Here is a 13,421-nt window from a genome sequence, read left to right on the forward strand (position 1 = left end):
ACTCAATCACCCACTAGTACAGACAACTCCGATCGTTTGCTGTTATTTATTACGTTGAAGTACAAAGACACAATGACGAGCAGTTAGGGTTCATATGCCAAAGGTACCGCGGGTCAACCGAATGTGTTGTCATGCCGAAGGTAAAGTGTTGACGGTGACTTCGCACAGAGAAAAGGCTTCGCTCGGAAGTTTGACCATCTTGGTGATTCTCAAATAACGACCGGTCATGGGCGTGTCACAAGTCAAAGTTACTGTCTCTCCTCGACCAACTTGTTCTTCACGGAATGTGCACTTGTGACGGGTGACCTCTGTGTCGCCTGAACAGCTTGATGGCAGTTGATCATAAAGATCAATCTGGATGTTGGAGAGCCACGTGTCTAGATAGAGGTTCAGTAAAATACATTAACATTAGTTTTGATTTAATAACAAACAATTGGTGAATATTTTTAAACTGATCAAAGAGACAACGTTTATATTTACATTCATATACCACAGTGAATGCTTGTCATAAGAGGCGACTAACAGGTGGTCAGGTTTGCGACTTGCTTTGATGCATCCTCATTGATAACATTTCCTAACATTTGTGGGTAAAACATTTAGGCAAGAAGTAGGCACCCCATGGGCACCAGTTGTGTTCCCATTCTTGAGGGTCTGTTTCTTCATGCATATGATTTGGAATTTCTGCTCAGATTGATAAAGTCAAAACAAGGTAATCAGGCCAAGAAGTTAAAGTTAAACTTCAGGTATATCGATGATCTGATATTGTTTCATTACCAACTCCCTTCCACTGATTTACCCACTTGCACTCGAAACAAAGGAGACCAGTGAGACCGCCTCATCTGTTTCACATTTCTATTGGATACGGAAAGGGTTTTGTCCTATCGTATACCAGTTATGTGGATCGGTGATGCCGATCACTGGACTGTCTTGTCCAGGCTCGATTATGTACAGACTGCCATCACATAGTTGTAATTACGCTGAGTGGGATATTAAACAGCAGTCAAACACAGTGAGTATTTCAAAATCATGCTTTCAAAGTTTTTGTTCCCTTACAAAATTAGATATATTTTTTGTTACCCTTTGCTTCTATTTGAACCGATACAATGAAACTATATGCGAAGGATAAAAGCAGAAAACTGCCAAAGAAATATTGGTTGCATGTGTGGAAACCGCGAGTAACATGTGCATATGACTCCTTAATACTGACGACCCTTGAACATCCAGGGATAGAACAGGACTTCAACAACCCATGCTTGCCTGAGAGGCGACTAACGGGATCAGGTGGTCAGACTCTTTGACTTGGTTGATGCTTGTCATCGTATCCCTGTTTCGTGCCAATCACTGGATTGCCTGTTTCATACTCTTTCAGTATCAAAATCCCCAAAGGCCGCAAAATTAATGACCTGAACATGAATTCATTATTACACAAAATGTTTAAGAATCTTACACAAGATGGAAGCAGTGTCAGCTGCAGATAACATTGAAGTTGAAACGAAATTGTGTTTGATTGATTACATTTGTGTGACAGTACACTTACATTTGTCATCATTCCGGTTTGTGATCTCCACACTTAAGACAGTAACTGCCCCATTCAGATCCATCTGCCACCAGGGAGCATCACCAGTCTCACTTCCAGTCACGGAACAGGTGCTGACGTCATCATCAGTCGCCATCTTGGCATTGGTGGAAGGGGAGACAACAGAACTTTGGAGAGCAAAACCTTTCCTTTCTAGCGTTACACCTGTACGAACCATAAACAAGAGCTATACGTACCAGAAACAGGAGCTATACGTACCAGAAACAGGAGCTATACGTACCATAAACAAGAGAGCTAGTGGGGATATTTTTATCAGTCTAGCTTCACGCAACAACACACATATTACTGGATACGGTCACACAGGAATTCAATATTCACAACTAGAAATAACATTTAACAACCAGAGGCTTGTTTGGTTTAAAGTTAGACATTTGTTCACACAGTTCTAATCCATGTAAATGTTACCTCCTACGTTAACCTCGCATAACGTCAGACGCTCCTTGTAACCCAGCGAAATTCGGATGTAATATGCAACAACAGGAGAGTCGCATTTAATAGTTTCTGTTTTCTGAACTTGATCCGGGTGCTTTTTGCATAAATGCGGTTGTGCTTCAGGATTGTTTGTGGGATCTTCTTCAAAGCCTTCAATTATCACGTTTTTCAAGCGATTGGCTGAAGAGAAACAAACATATCATCATCATTCCATGTTCCATAATCACCTAGGTACACAATACGTGTAAAGGAAAGTAATGGTGACAAACAAAACATACCACAGCAGTCCCTTCTGTTTGTCAGTGTTATGTTGTGAACTTCAATCTTCGCACTTAGATGTCCAAGCCACCAGGGATGGGAGTCCTTGGGACTCGTGTGAGTACACGAGCCTCCACTATACTTGGCATTTGTATTGCCATCAATTGCTCGAGTAGCCACTCCCCCCTTAATAGTTGAACTTGATGTTGCCGACGTGAATGTAGGTTTTCCTACAATGCGAATGGACTGGGGAGTGTCCTATAATGACATATATTGCTTTAAGGCTCACATACTGCTTGATAACACATGCATATTTCTAACCACTGCCAAATTGATCACGTGTGTTGTGATCGATTTATTTCACATTTATCGTTTAAAAAGCCCATCTTTGAATTGGATCATATCATCATAAATAAAACTTCAATGTGAGGGAAAACAAAACCACCTCTTAATCCATCAATGTCAAGACGAGTTTAAAGCTTGGTTAACATGTAATTAGATTTGATGTAAATTAAATTTGATGGCTACCCTTAATATGCAAACGAAAGCAAGTTAAACTAAACCCAAACCAGTTGCAGTGTTGCTGACGACTTGAAGTTGATCAATGACAAGGCACTGTTCTTTCATTTTCTTTTGCACTACTTTATTCCTCTCTTCCGACTCTTTTGCAACACGTTGGAGATTCTCCGTCAGTGACTTTACATTTTTCTTGACTTCCTGCATTCCTTCCTTTATTGTCGTTGCCTCTTGCTCAAAGCTGCCCTTCAGCTGTTGTACCTTGCCTCTTGTCTCCTTTAATTCAGCTTGTATCTGAGCCTCTATTGCTTCAGTGGCAGCAGTGATGGCTTTAGCAATGTCGTTTTTCGTCAGGTCTCCAGAAGGGGCTCCAGATTTTGTTTGTTTGAATCCCAAGTTCGAAGTGCTGAGTACAGGTGCCCCAAATCCCGGAAACTGGGCTACTGCCATCCCTAAACAAGATACGAATACCACATAGTAGAATCGTGTCATTGTGTCAAGTGACTTAGGAAATTTAGAAGCAGTGGTCATATTTATACCAACTACATAAAGACTCATTATTTCCAAATTGATTTCTGTAAACCTTGAGCAACTGTAATGACTTTGATGTGTTACTGAAAACTATTTTCTATTGTAAATATAATCTTCAGTCGAATCTCAAAAAGAGTTAAAGAAATGAATGAACATCTTTTTTAGGAGCTAATTATTTGTATTGGATTCAGATTAGTCAATATAATCAAACGACAATCAAATTGCCTGTGTTGTAAAACTAAAATATTTCCTAAATGACAATTGGTTCTTCTCTGACGCTGACGTTTAATATGTATGCAGAAAGGAACAAAGAACATCAAATATGAGTCGAAGCCAGCATTACCCGAACAAAAATTTGAAAGGGCTTCAATTAGAAGTAGTTTAACTCTATGGGAATCGAGATGAAAGATATACATGCATTGTGTAATCATGATATGTTCATACATAATAAAGATGGAAATTGTTGATATATATAATGACTCATTTGTAAATGTCGTAGTCGTACAACCCAGATTTCTTATCTTATGAATTTAATATTTATAAGATAAGAATTATGGCTTGTTTGTCGCTGTTTGTGTTTAAATAAGACTCACAATCAACTTAAACACATACAAGTATTTATATACACAAGAAGGTAGAGATTGTTTGTGGCTTTACCCTTAATGGGGGTTGAAGTAGTGTAAAATGATTGTCCCCCAGAGAGGCTATGTCAGACCACGTCATTCAAAGTAATGTTTTTCCACCACAATTTTAGTCGTAGTAGATATGTTCATTTAACATGGCTAAATTTGTAATTACTCGCCAACATCGGAATCCGGCTGGGGTCCACGCAGGTAGCAAATGTACTGTAAGCCCCTATGGACCCTAGCATGGGGATCTACCTTCAGCTGCTGGCGATCTATAGCCTTTTTTTATATTGTACCGTTATTTATAGTGATATCTTTTTATGGTTGTATGCTAGTTTTAAATATTAGCTGTGATATTCTAGTAATTTTACTGTCCATCGATGACAGGTTTTAATTTAGTTAAAATATATATATTAAAAATGTATAATTTCTCGTCACGATATGGCTGAAATAGTGCCGATGTGATGTAAACCATAATCTCACTCACACAAAACAAACAAGTGCCATTTTTCTGACTAAAACAGTGCTAGAATAACCAGAGCTATAAGTTTTGATGAGGAGTGGCTTATGAAGCTAATCATTTGTTGAGGCTTACAATTGTTTGTGTGCCAAACAGTAACTCTGTTCAGAGCCATGCCATTATTATAGCCAGTGATCATACAGTTTTACAAACATGTTTATTTGCCTGCTTCAATCATCATAAGTTATGTTGATATATTTACATAGTGAAACGTAGTTTAGAAGACGTGTGGATATTATGTGTAATGTCGACGTAGGGAACATAATCATAGTTTACAATATTCTTTCTTCAAAAACCGAAAAACACAGTTGTCAAGATAAAGGTGCGTGTCATTCAGAGATAGGACATCGGTTCCATATACACGCATGTGTCTGGTTCTTATGTGCACCTATGATACGTTTGTGATGGACGCGAGAGTCCCAATATAAACGTAGAATGTTACTTTTGAAAACGATGTGTACACAGATACGATTAAGTATCTATATTCAGAGATTCAGGACAATTTGGTTAAAAATGGGATTGCCTAAAAGTCGGGCCGGGCCGGGCCAAGACGGGCCAAAGTGTGATTGGCTAATTACTTCATTATCGGCGATCATATCTACATATTATTGATGCAACATACATGTACACACATGACACTACTGAACAATCACCAATCCAAAACGTGCAGCATAATTAAGTAATTCGTAGTAAATCACTTAAAAACTAGAAGGGGAGCTATGTGTTAGCGTCGCTGATCTAGGTAACATGTAAAAGAGCAATCGTTAAACGAAATAGGATTTGACACGTATCAAATACTTCTAGCTATCGTGATACGAATTTCCATCTGTCGGCATAGCGTATATATTATAGGAACGTACTATATCTAAGTAAATACCACTTTTTAACGTCACTGTTCATCGTATTTAAAGCAGACACGTTGGTTAAAGTAGACCTCTTCTCCCTCTACTCTCAACAGTCACACAGTTCGCTCCGACCTGGCCCGGGCTGTCAAAATCAACTTAAACCTCACAGATGTATCATCAAATGTGATTACCTCTATAGATTAGTGTTATATCTACATATACACCACTTTATAATGTCACAGATCGCAGTATTTATAGGAAACAAGGGGCTCAAAGTGAAGCCCTTTTCCCTCTACATTCTCAACATAGTCTCTATCAGAAGTGTTTGGCTTGTGTTGGGTCCGACTTGGCCCGGGCGGTCAAAATCAACTTTAAACGCACAGATGTATCTTCAAATGTGATTAAATCTATAGATTAGTGTTATATCTACCTATACACCAATTTATAATGTCCAGGTGTATCGCATTTAGAGAAATCTGCGCCGTTAAAGTGAAGCATTTTTACAGTATTTTCTTAAAAAGATCCAAGTCAGAAATGTTCGGTCCGACCTGGCCCGGGCTGTTAAAATCAACTTAAACCTCACAGATGTATCATCAAATGGATTCACATCTATAGATAAGTATTATATGTACCTATACACCACTTTATAATGTCACAGATTGCAGTATTTATAGACAACAAGGGGCTCAAAGTGAAGCCCTTTTCCCCTCTACATTCTCAACATAGTCTCTATCAGAAGTGTTTGGCTTGTGTTGGGTCCGACCTGGCCCGGGCTGTTAAAATCAACTAAAACCTCACAGATGTATCTTCAAATGTGATTAAATCTATAGATTAGTGTTATATCTACCTATACACCAATTTATAATGTCCAGGTGTATCGCATTTAAAGAAATCTGCGCCGTTAAAGGGATTTTAACAGCCCGGGCCAGGTCGGACCCAATGAGACTATGTTGAGAATGTAGAGGGGAAAAGGGCTTCACTTTGAGCCCCTTGTTGTCTATAACTACTGCAATCTGTGACATTATAAAGTGGTGTATAGGTACATATAATACTAATCTATAGATGTGAATCCATTTGAAGATACATCTGTGCGTTTAAAGTTGGTTTTGACCGCCCGGGCCAGGTCGGACCCAACACAAGCCAAACACTTCTGATAGAGACTATGTTGAGAATGTAGAGGGGAAAAGGGCTTCACTTTGAGCCCCTTGTTGTCTATAAATACTGCAATCTGTGACATTATAAAGTGGTGTATAGGTACATATAATACTAATCTATAGATGTGAATCCATTTGATGACACATCTGTGAGGTTTAAGTTGATTTTAACAGCCCGGGCCAGGTCGGACCGAACATTTCTGACTTGGATTTTTTTAAGAAAATACTGTAAAAATGCTTCACTTTAACGGCGCAGATTTCTTTAAATGCGATACACCTGGACATTATAAATTAGTGAACAGGTAGATATAACACTAATCTATAGATTTAATCACATTTGAAGATACATCTGTGAGGTTTTAGTTGATTTTAACAGCCCGGGCCAGGTCGGACCCAACACAAGCCAAACACTTCTGATAGAGACTATGTTGAGAATGTAGAGGGAAAAGGGCTTCATTTTGAACCCCTTGTTGTCTATAAATACTGCAATCTGTGACATTATAAAGTGGTTTATAAGTAAATATAATACTAATCTATAGATGTGAATCCATTTGATGATACATCTGTGAGGTTTAAGTTGATTTTAACAGCCCGGGCCAGGTCGGACCGAACATTTCTGACTTGGATCTTTTTAAGAAAATACAGTAAAAATGCTTCACTTTAACGGCGCAGATTTCTCTAAATGCGATACACCTGGACATTATAAATTGGTGTACAGGTAGATATAACACTAATCTATAGATTTAGTCACATTTGAAGATACATCTGTGCGTTTAAAGTTGATTTTGACCGCCTGGGCAGAGTCGGACCCAACACAAGCCAAACACTTCTGATAGAGACTATGTTGAGAATGTAGAGGGAAAAGGGCTTCACTTTGAGCCCCTTGTTGTCTATAACTACTGCAATCTGTGACATTATAAAGTGGTGTATAGGTAGATATAATACTAATCTATAGATGTGAATCCATTTGATGATACATCTGTGAGGTTTAAGTTGATTTTAACAGCCCGGGCCAGGTCGGACCGAACATTTCTGACTTGGTTTTTTTAAAGAAAATACTGTAAAAATGCTTCACTTTAACGGCGCAGATTTCTTTAAATGCGATACACCTGGACATTATAAATTAGTGAACAGGTAGATATAACACTAATCTATAGATTTAATCACATTTGAAGATACATCTGTGCGTTAAAAATTGATTTTGACCGCCCGGGCCAAGTCGGACCCAACACAAGCAAAACACTTCTGATAGAGACTATGTTGAGAATGTAGAGTGAAAAAGGCTTCACTTTGAGCTCTGTGTTTTCTTTAACTACTGAAATATGAGACAATAAAGTGGTAAATAATTAGATATAATACTAGTCTTTAGGTATAAATAATGTTAGGAACTTTAGAAGTGCTTGGACAGTTATTAACACGTGTCGTGTCAGTCTTTTGACATTCGCGAACATCCGCTTCCAGAAAACATCCTGTGTTGGTTTAACACGAATTAGTAAAGGTTAATTACCTTAACACGTTAATTAATGAAAGAAGAGTAGTCAAAACACTGTCGTTTCCTGCACAGGACATCACACCCCTACACGCTAAGGTCGGTGAGAAGCATTCTAATCAAAGAATACACAGTCAAGACGCTGACTTTTCTACGAGACTCACGGTATGTAGTCATAATCATCAGTTATTTACATTGTAGAAGGTGCATTTTTATTCAAACTCAATTAAATGAGCAAAACTATACGTTTGTGGACATTTGAGATCTGCCTAGATATGCGCGTTTCGTTTTATTATTCTGCAATCCATTTTTAGTATTACCCGCTGGCCCGGCCCGGCCCGACTTTTCTTGGACCGACTTTTAGGCAATCCCGTTAAAAATGAAAACATTTGAAGTTTACTGAGAAAACAATATGTGAAATGCTGGACTTTCTCCTTGATAATATCTACGTAAAATGTGGGATAAGACATTTAGGCAAGAGGTGGGCATCCCCATGGGCACCAATTGTTCTCCCCTTCTTGCGGATCTGTTGCTTTATGCATATGAATCGGAATTTCTGTTCGGACTGACAAAGTCAAAACAAAGTAATTTGGCCAAGAAGTTTAATCTAAGCACCAGGTATATCGATGATCTGATATCGTTCAATAACAATCAAATAGCCAATTCCCTTACCCACCTGAACTAGAAATAAAGGAGACCAGTGAGACCGCCACATCTGTTTCGGGTTGAGATCTATGCATAAAGATTCAGAGTGACAAAACACCCTCCACCAGACTGTATGATAAAAGGGATGACTTCAACTTTCCAACAGTGAACTTTCATGTCGAGCAACATTCCAGCAGCTCCAGCCTTTGGTGTTTACTGTGAGTGAGTTTCAATTTAACGTCACATCGGCAGTATTTCAGCCATATCGTGACGAGAACATTCATAATACTTAAATTTAGACGAATAAAAACCTGTCATCGATGGACAGTATAATAACTAGACTATCACAGTTTATAAGTAAAACTGGTTGCTCGAACAATTAAAAGAATAACCTATGATTCAACAACACATTATAAAAATGGGCTATAGATCACCAGCAACCAAAGTTAGGCCACCATACTAGGGACCGAGGGGACTTACGATACTTCTGCTACCTACATGGTTCCCCAGCAGGATTTACACCATCGCTTCAGCTGCTGGTGATTGTAGTCAATTTTAGCCAACAATTAAAATTACAAATATTCTACGATTAAAAATTACGGTAGGAATAACAAACTGAATGATTAGGTCTTATGATACCCTCAAAGGAGGACAATCATTTTACGCTACTTCAACCCCCTTCGAGGGCACAGCCACAAACAATCTAGGTTAATAATTATACAGTATCATTTCGTAAAAAGTAACTATGTACATCAAAATGTATCAATTAATTCTACTTCTTTTAAAAAACTCATTATTAAATGTGAACTTAGGTTAAAAAGATCCTTTATGGATGAAACTTTGAAATATTGATCCCTTGTAATGGTAAAATCAATACAGTCAAGCAGTACGTGCTTGACTGTGATTCTCTCATCACAAGTGATACAAAACGGAGGATCCTCACCTTTTAATACATATTTGTGTGTATATCTTGAATGGCCAACACGACATCGTCGTAAAATGACCTCTTCAAATCTGGAATGATAACCCAAGAAGGTGTAACTGACATTTGGTTGAATTTGATGTAATTTATTGATACCTACTTGGGTGTCCCACTTCTTTTGCATAAGATCTCTGATGTAACATCTGATCGCAGGTTTGTAGTGAGTGAGAGAGTGAGTGAGTGAGTTAATATTTAACGTCACGTCGGTAATATTTCATCCATATTGTGACGAGAAGTAATACATAAACAACACATATATGTAGACTTTATAAAAACCTGTCATCGAAGGACAGTACAATAACTAGAATATCACAGATTTGATTTAAAACTAGTTGGGAATATTAAAAGATTATAAGTATTAGAGAACAACACAATGTAAAAATGGCTAGAGATCGTCAGTCACTGAAGGGTGATCACCATACAATGGACCATGGGGGCTTACAGTGCCTTTGCTTCCTGCATGGACCCCAGCAGGATTTATATCACCCTACAGTCACTGGCGCTAATTGACCAGTTAAGCCAAAGATTAAGATGACAAAAATGCAACGTTTAAAAGTCTGGCATGCATAGAAAATATTTTGAATGACGTGGGACTTACATACCCTCTTAGGGGGACAATAATTTTACGTTACTTCAACCCCCCCCCCCCCCCCTCCCCCTCCCCCTCGAGGGTACAGCCACTAACAATCTAAGTTATTTATAAGCACTACCAATATATAAAAAAACCATATTATGTACATAACAATTTATGTATTAATTCAATTTCCTTTAAAAAGCACAATACTAAATGAGAATTAACTTGACGAAAAAGGTCCTTGACTGTTTTTACACAATAATATTTATCCCTTGCAATGAAAAAATCGATGCAGTCAAGCAGGACATGCTTGACCGTGATTCTTTCATCACAAGAGACACAAACCGGAGGATCCTCACCTTTTAATAAGTATCCATTTGTATATCTACTGTGGCCAATACGACATCGTTGCATAATGACCTCTTCAAATCTTGACTGACAGCCCAAGTAGGTGTAACCGATATTTGGTTTAATTTCATGTAATTTATTGATACCTACTTGGGTGTCTTCTTTTGCATCAAATCTCGGATGTTACATCTGATGAGGGGTTTGATATCGGTGTATGGGATACAAAGTGGTGTCACAGATTTACTGAGTGCTGCTTTTGCAGCAGCATCGGCCATTGTGTTACCAGTGATTCCAACATGGCTGGGTAACCAACAGAAAACGATGTCACATTGGCCAGTAGCAAGATCATTCAACAATTCGACAATTTCTATTATAAGTGGATGCGTGGCTGTTTTTAATAGCCTGGAGGCAAGAAAGAGAATCTGAAAAAAATTCTGAACTGGTTATGTTTCGATTGTCTGTTGATGTATTTAAGTGCTGTTAAAATAGCATTTGCTTCTGCTGTAAAAATTGAACAGTTTTCTGGTAATCGGGATGAGATAATCCTGGATCCAATGACAGTGGCGCTGGCAACAGCGTCACCATCTTTGGATCCATCTGTAAATATAGATTTGTAAGTATCATATGTGCTTCGTAATTCATTATATTGTTGTTGATAGATTAGTTGGTTTGTGTGGAGAAGAGAAAAACTGAGTGGGGGCAATGTTTTCAAGATTTAATTTCGCAGCAGAAAAGTGAGATTGTATTCTTATTCCAAGAGGTGGAATAAGAGATGATTTCGTTCGGTAGAGATTTTCATAAAGTGGATTAAAAACACAGTCATAAGTTGGATTGGATTTCGAAGAACGTAATTTAGAAATATATTGCAAAGATAATTTAATGCGACGTTGATGAAGGGACGGCTCATCAGCCTCCACATACAGACTTTGTATCAGCGAAGTTCGGAAGGTTCCAAGGCAAAGCCTCAGGCCTTGATGGTGAATAGGATCTAGAACTTTTAAATTACTTTTACAAGCTCCACCATAAATGATGGAGCCATAATTTAGTTTGGAGCGGATAAGTGCTCTGTATAGTTGAAGGAGGGTTTTCTGATCTCCTCCACACTTAGAGTTTGAGACAACTTTTAGTAAGTCCAGGGCTTTCAGACATTTATTCTTCAAATATTTAATGTGAGGCAGAAAAGTCAAATGGTGATTAAAAATTATACCCGGGAACTTGGCTTCTTTTACAACCTTAATAGGAGTGTTATCTAAAATTAGTTCCTGATGTTTGTGCGGTTTATATTTTCTACAAAAATGAATACAATTTGTTTTAGATTTTGAGAACTTAAATCCATTTTCCAAAGACCATTTTTGGATTTTATTTAAACATAGTTGCAGTTGCCTTTCAATTGTATGCATGTTTTTGCCACGACAGGAAATATTGAAATCATCCACAAAAAGTGATCCATCAATTGAATCATTTAAATCTTTAGAGAGACTATTTATTTTAATACTAAACAATGTGACAGACAAAATACTGCCTTGTGGGACACCCTGATCCTGGCTATAATGATCAGACAGGGTAGAACCCACGCGGACTTGAAATTGCCTGTCAGTTAAAAACCTGAATATAAATTGAGGCAAACGGCCTCTTAATCCAAAATCATTTAAATCTTTTAAAATACCGTGCTTCCATGCAGTGTCATATGCTTTTTCTAGATCGAAAAAGATAGACACTGCATGTTGCTTTTTTATTATTGCATTCTTAACGAATGACTCTAATCGAACTAAATGGTCAATGGTACTGCGATTTTCACGAAAATCACATTGAATATTTGTTATTAAATTATTGGATTCTAAGTACCACGTGAGTCTATTATTGACCATGCGTTCCATGGTTTTGCAAAACGCAGCTAGTCAATGAAATAGGTCTATAATTGGTATAATCCCGTCCCGGTTTTGGTATAGGAATAACTATGGCATCACGCCATGATGAAGGAAACTTACCAGATGTCCAGATATCGTCAAATAGTAGCTAGAGAGTTTCTAAACAAGGTTCTGGTAAATGTTTCAAGAGTTGAAAATGTATGTTTTCAGCTCAACAAGCAGTATCACGAGCTTGCCCAAGGGCAGTATGGAGCTCATGAATGGAAAATATTTCATTGTAGTCTTCCCCATTATCTGATTTAAAATTAATGTTTGCATTTTTGAAATTTAGGTACATAGTTAGTCGAGGAAGAATGTGTTGCCAAAGTTCCTCCCAGTTTATTAGCAATATCTTAACTATCAGTAAGCAATTCATCCCCATTTTTAAGGTGGTGGATGCTGGCTTTGGAACCCTTACCTTTGATCTTTTGGATCATGTTCCATACTTTAGACATCGGAGTCTGTGAATTTATTTTTGTAACATGGTTCTGCCAAGATTGTCGTTTATTTTGTTTAAATGTTCGTCTGGCCTTAGCATTTAAGATTTTATATTTATTCAAATTATGGACCATAGGATGGCGACGGAAAAAGTGTTCAGCTTTTTTCCTTGCCTTCATAGCTTGTTTGCAGTCATTAGTAAACCATGGTTTACGGATGTGAGGATTTGCAGAGGACTCAGGAATACAGGTATCAGCTATTTTATTCAGTTCATCAGAAAAAGCTTGTATTGGATCAGATATGTCAGTAAAAGGGGCAGGTGTTAATTTGTTTGAAGCTAGTATTTCAGACAATGGCCAGTTGGCTTTTGAAAAGTTCCATCTTGTTGAACGAGGAACGTCAGATTGGATGACAGGTTTTTTATATTGTCGGGAAATGGTCACTGCCACAGAGGTCATCGTGGACTGACCATTTGAATTCATTAAGCAGATCAGAGTTTGTAAGAGAGAGATCAAGCGATGAGTACGTACCTGTTCCAGGATGTAAATAGGTTTTAGAA

General features: G+C 38.0%; 1 protein-coding gene across 3 annotated transcripts in view; it reads right to left on the reverse strand.

Moving 5' to 3' along the window:
* Nucleotides 1-13,421, reverse strand: part of LOC124140612 — a 93,583-nt gene that overhangs the window by 46,494 nt on the left and 33,668 nt on the right. The window contains exons 1-5 of one of the 3 annotated variants that reach the window (XM_046508258.2): nucleotides 2,857-3,293; nucleotides 2,308-2,517; nucleotides 2,003-2,209; nucleotides 1,538-1,741; nucleotides 33-377 (exon numbers count right to left, since the gene is read on the reverse strand). In XM_046508258.2, coding sequence (XP_046364214.2) covers nucleotides 130-377; nucleotides 1,538-1,741; nucleotides 2,003-2,209; nucleotides 2,308-2,517; nucleotides 2,857-3,253 — 1,266 coding nt within the window. In that variant the 5' untranslated portion in view covers nucleotides 3,254-3,293 and the 3' untranslated portion in view covers nucleotides 33-129. Of the gene's footprint in view, nucleotides 1-32; nucleotides 378-1,537; nucleotides 1,742-2,002; nucleotides 2,210-2,307; nucleotides 2,518-2,856; nucleotides 3,294-13,421 lie in introns of those variants that run through there. The other 2 variants (XM_048403276.1, XM_048403277.1) reach the window with 2 other exon arrangements.

The sequence above is a fragment of the Haliotis rufescens genome, unplaced genomic scaffold (genome assembly GCF_023055435.1).
Source record: "Haliotis rufescens isolate VD_foot unplaced genomic scaffold, xgHalRufe1.0.p SCAF_3, whole genome shotgun sequence".
In the NCBI taxonomy this organism is placed as follows: domain Eukaryota; kingdom Metazoa; phylum Mollusca; class Gastropoda; order Lepetellida; family Haliotidae; genus Haliotis; species Haliotis rufescens.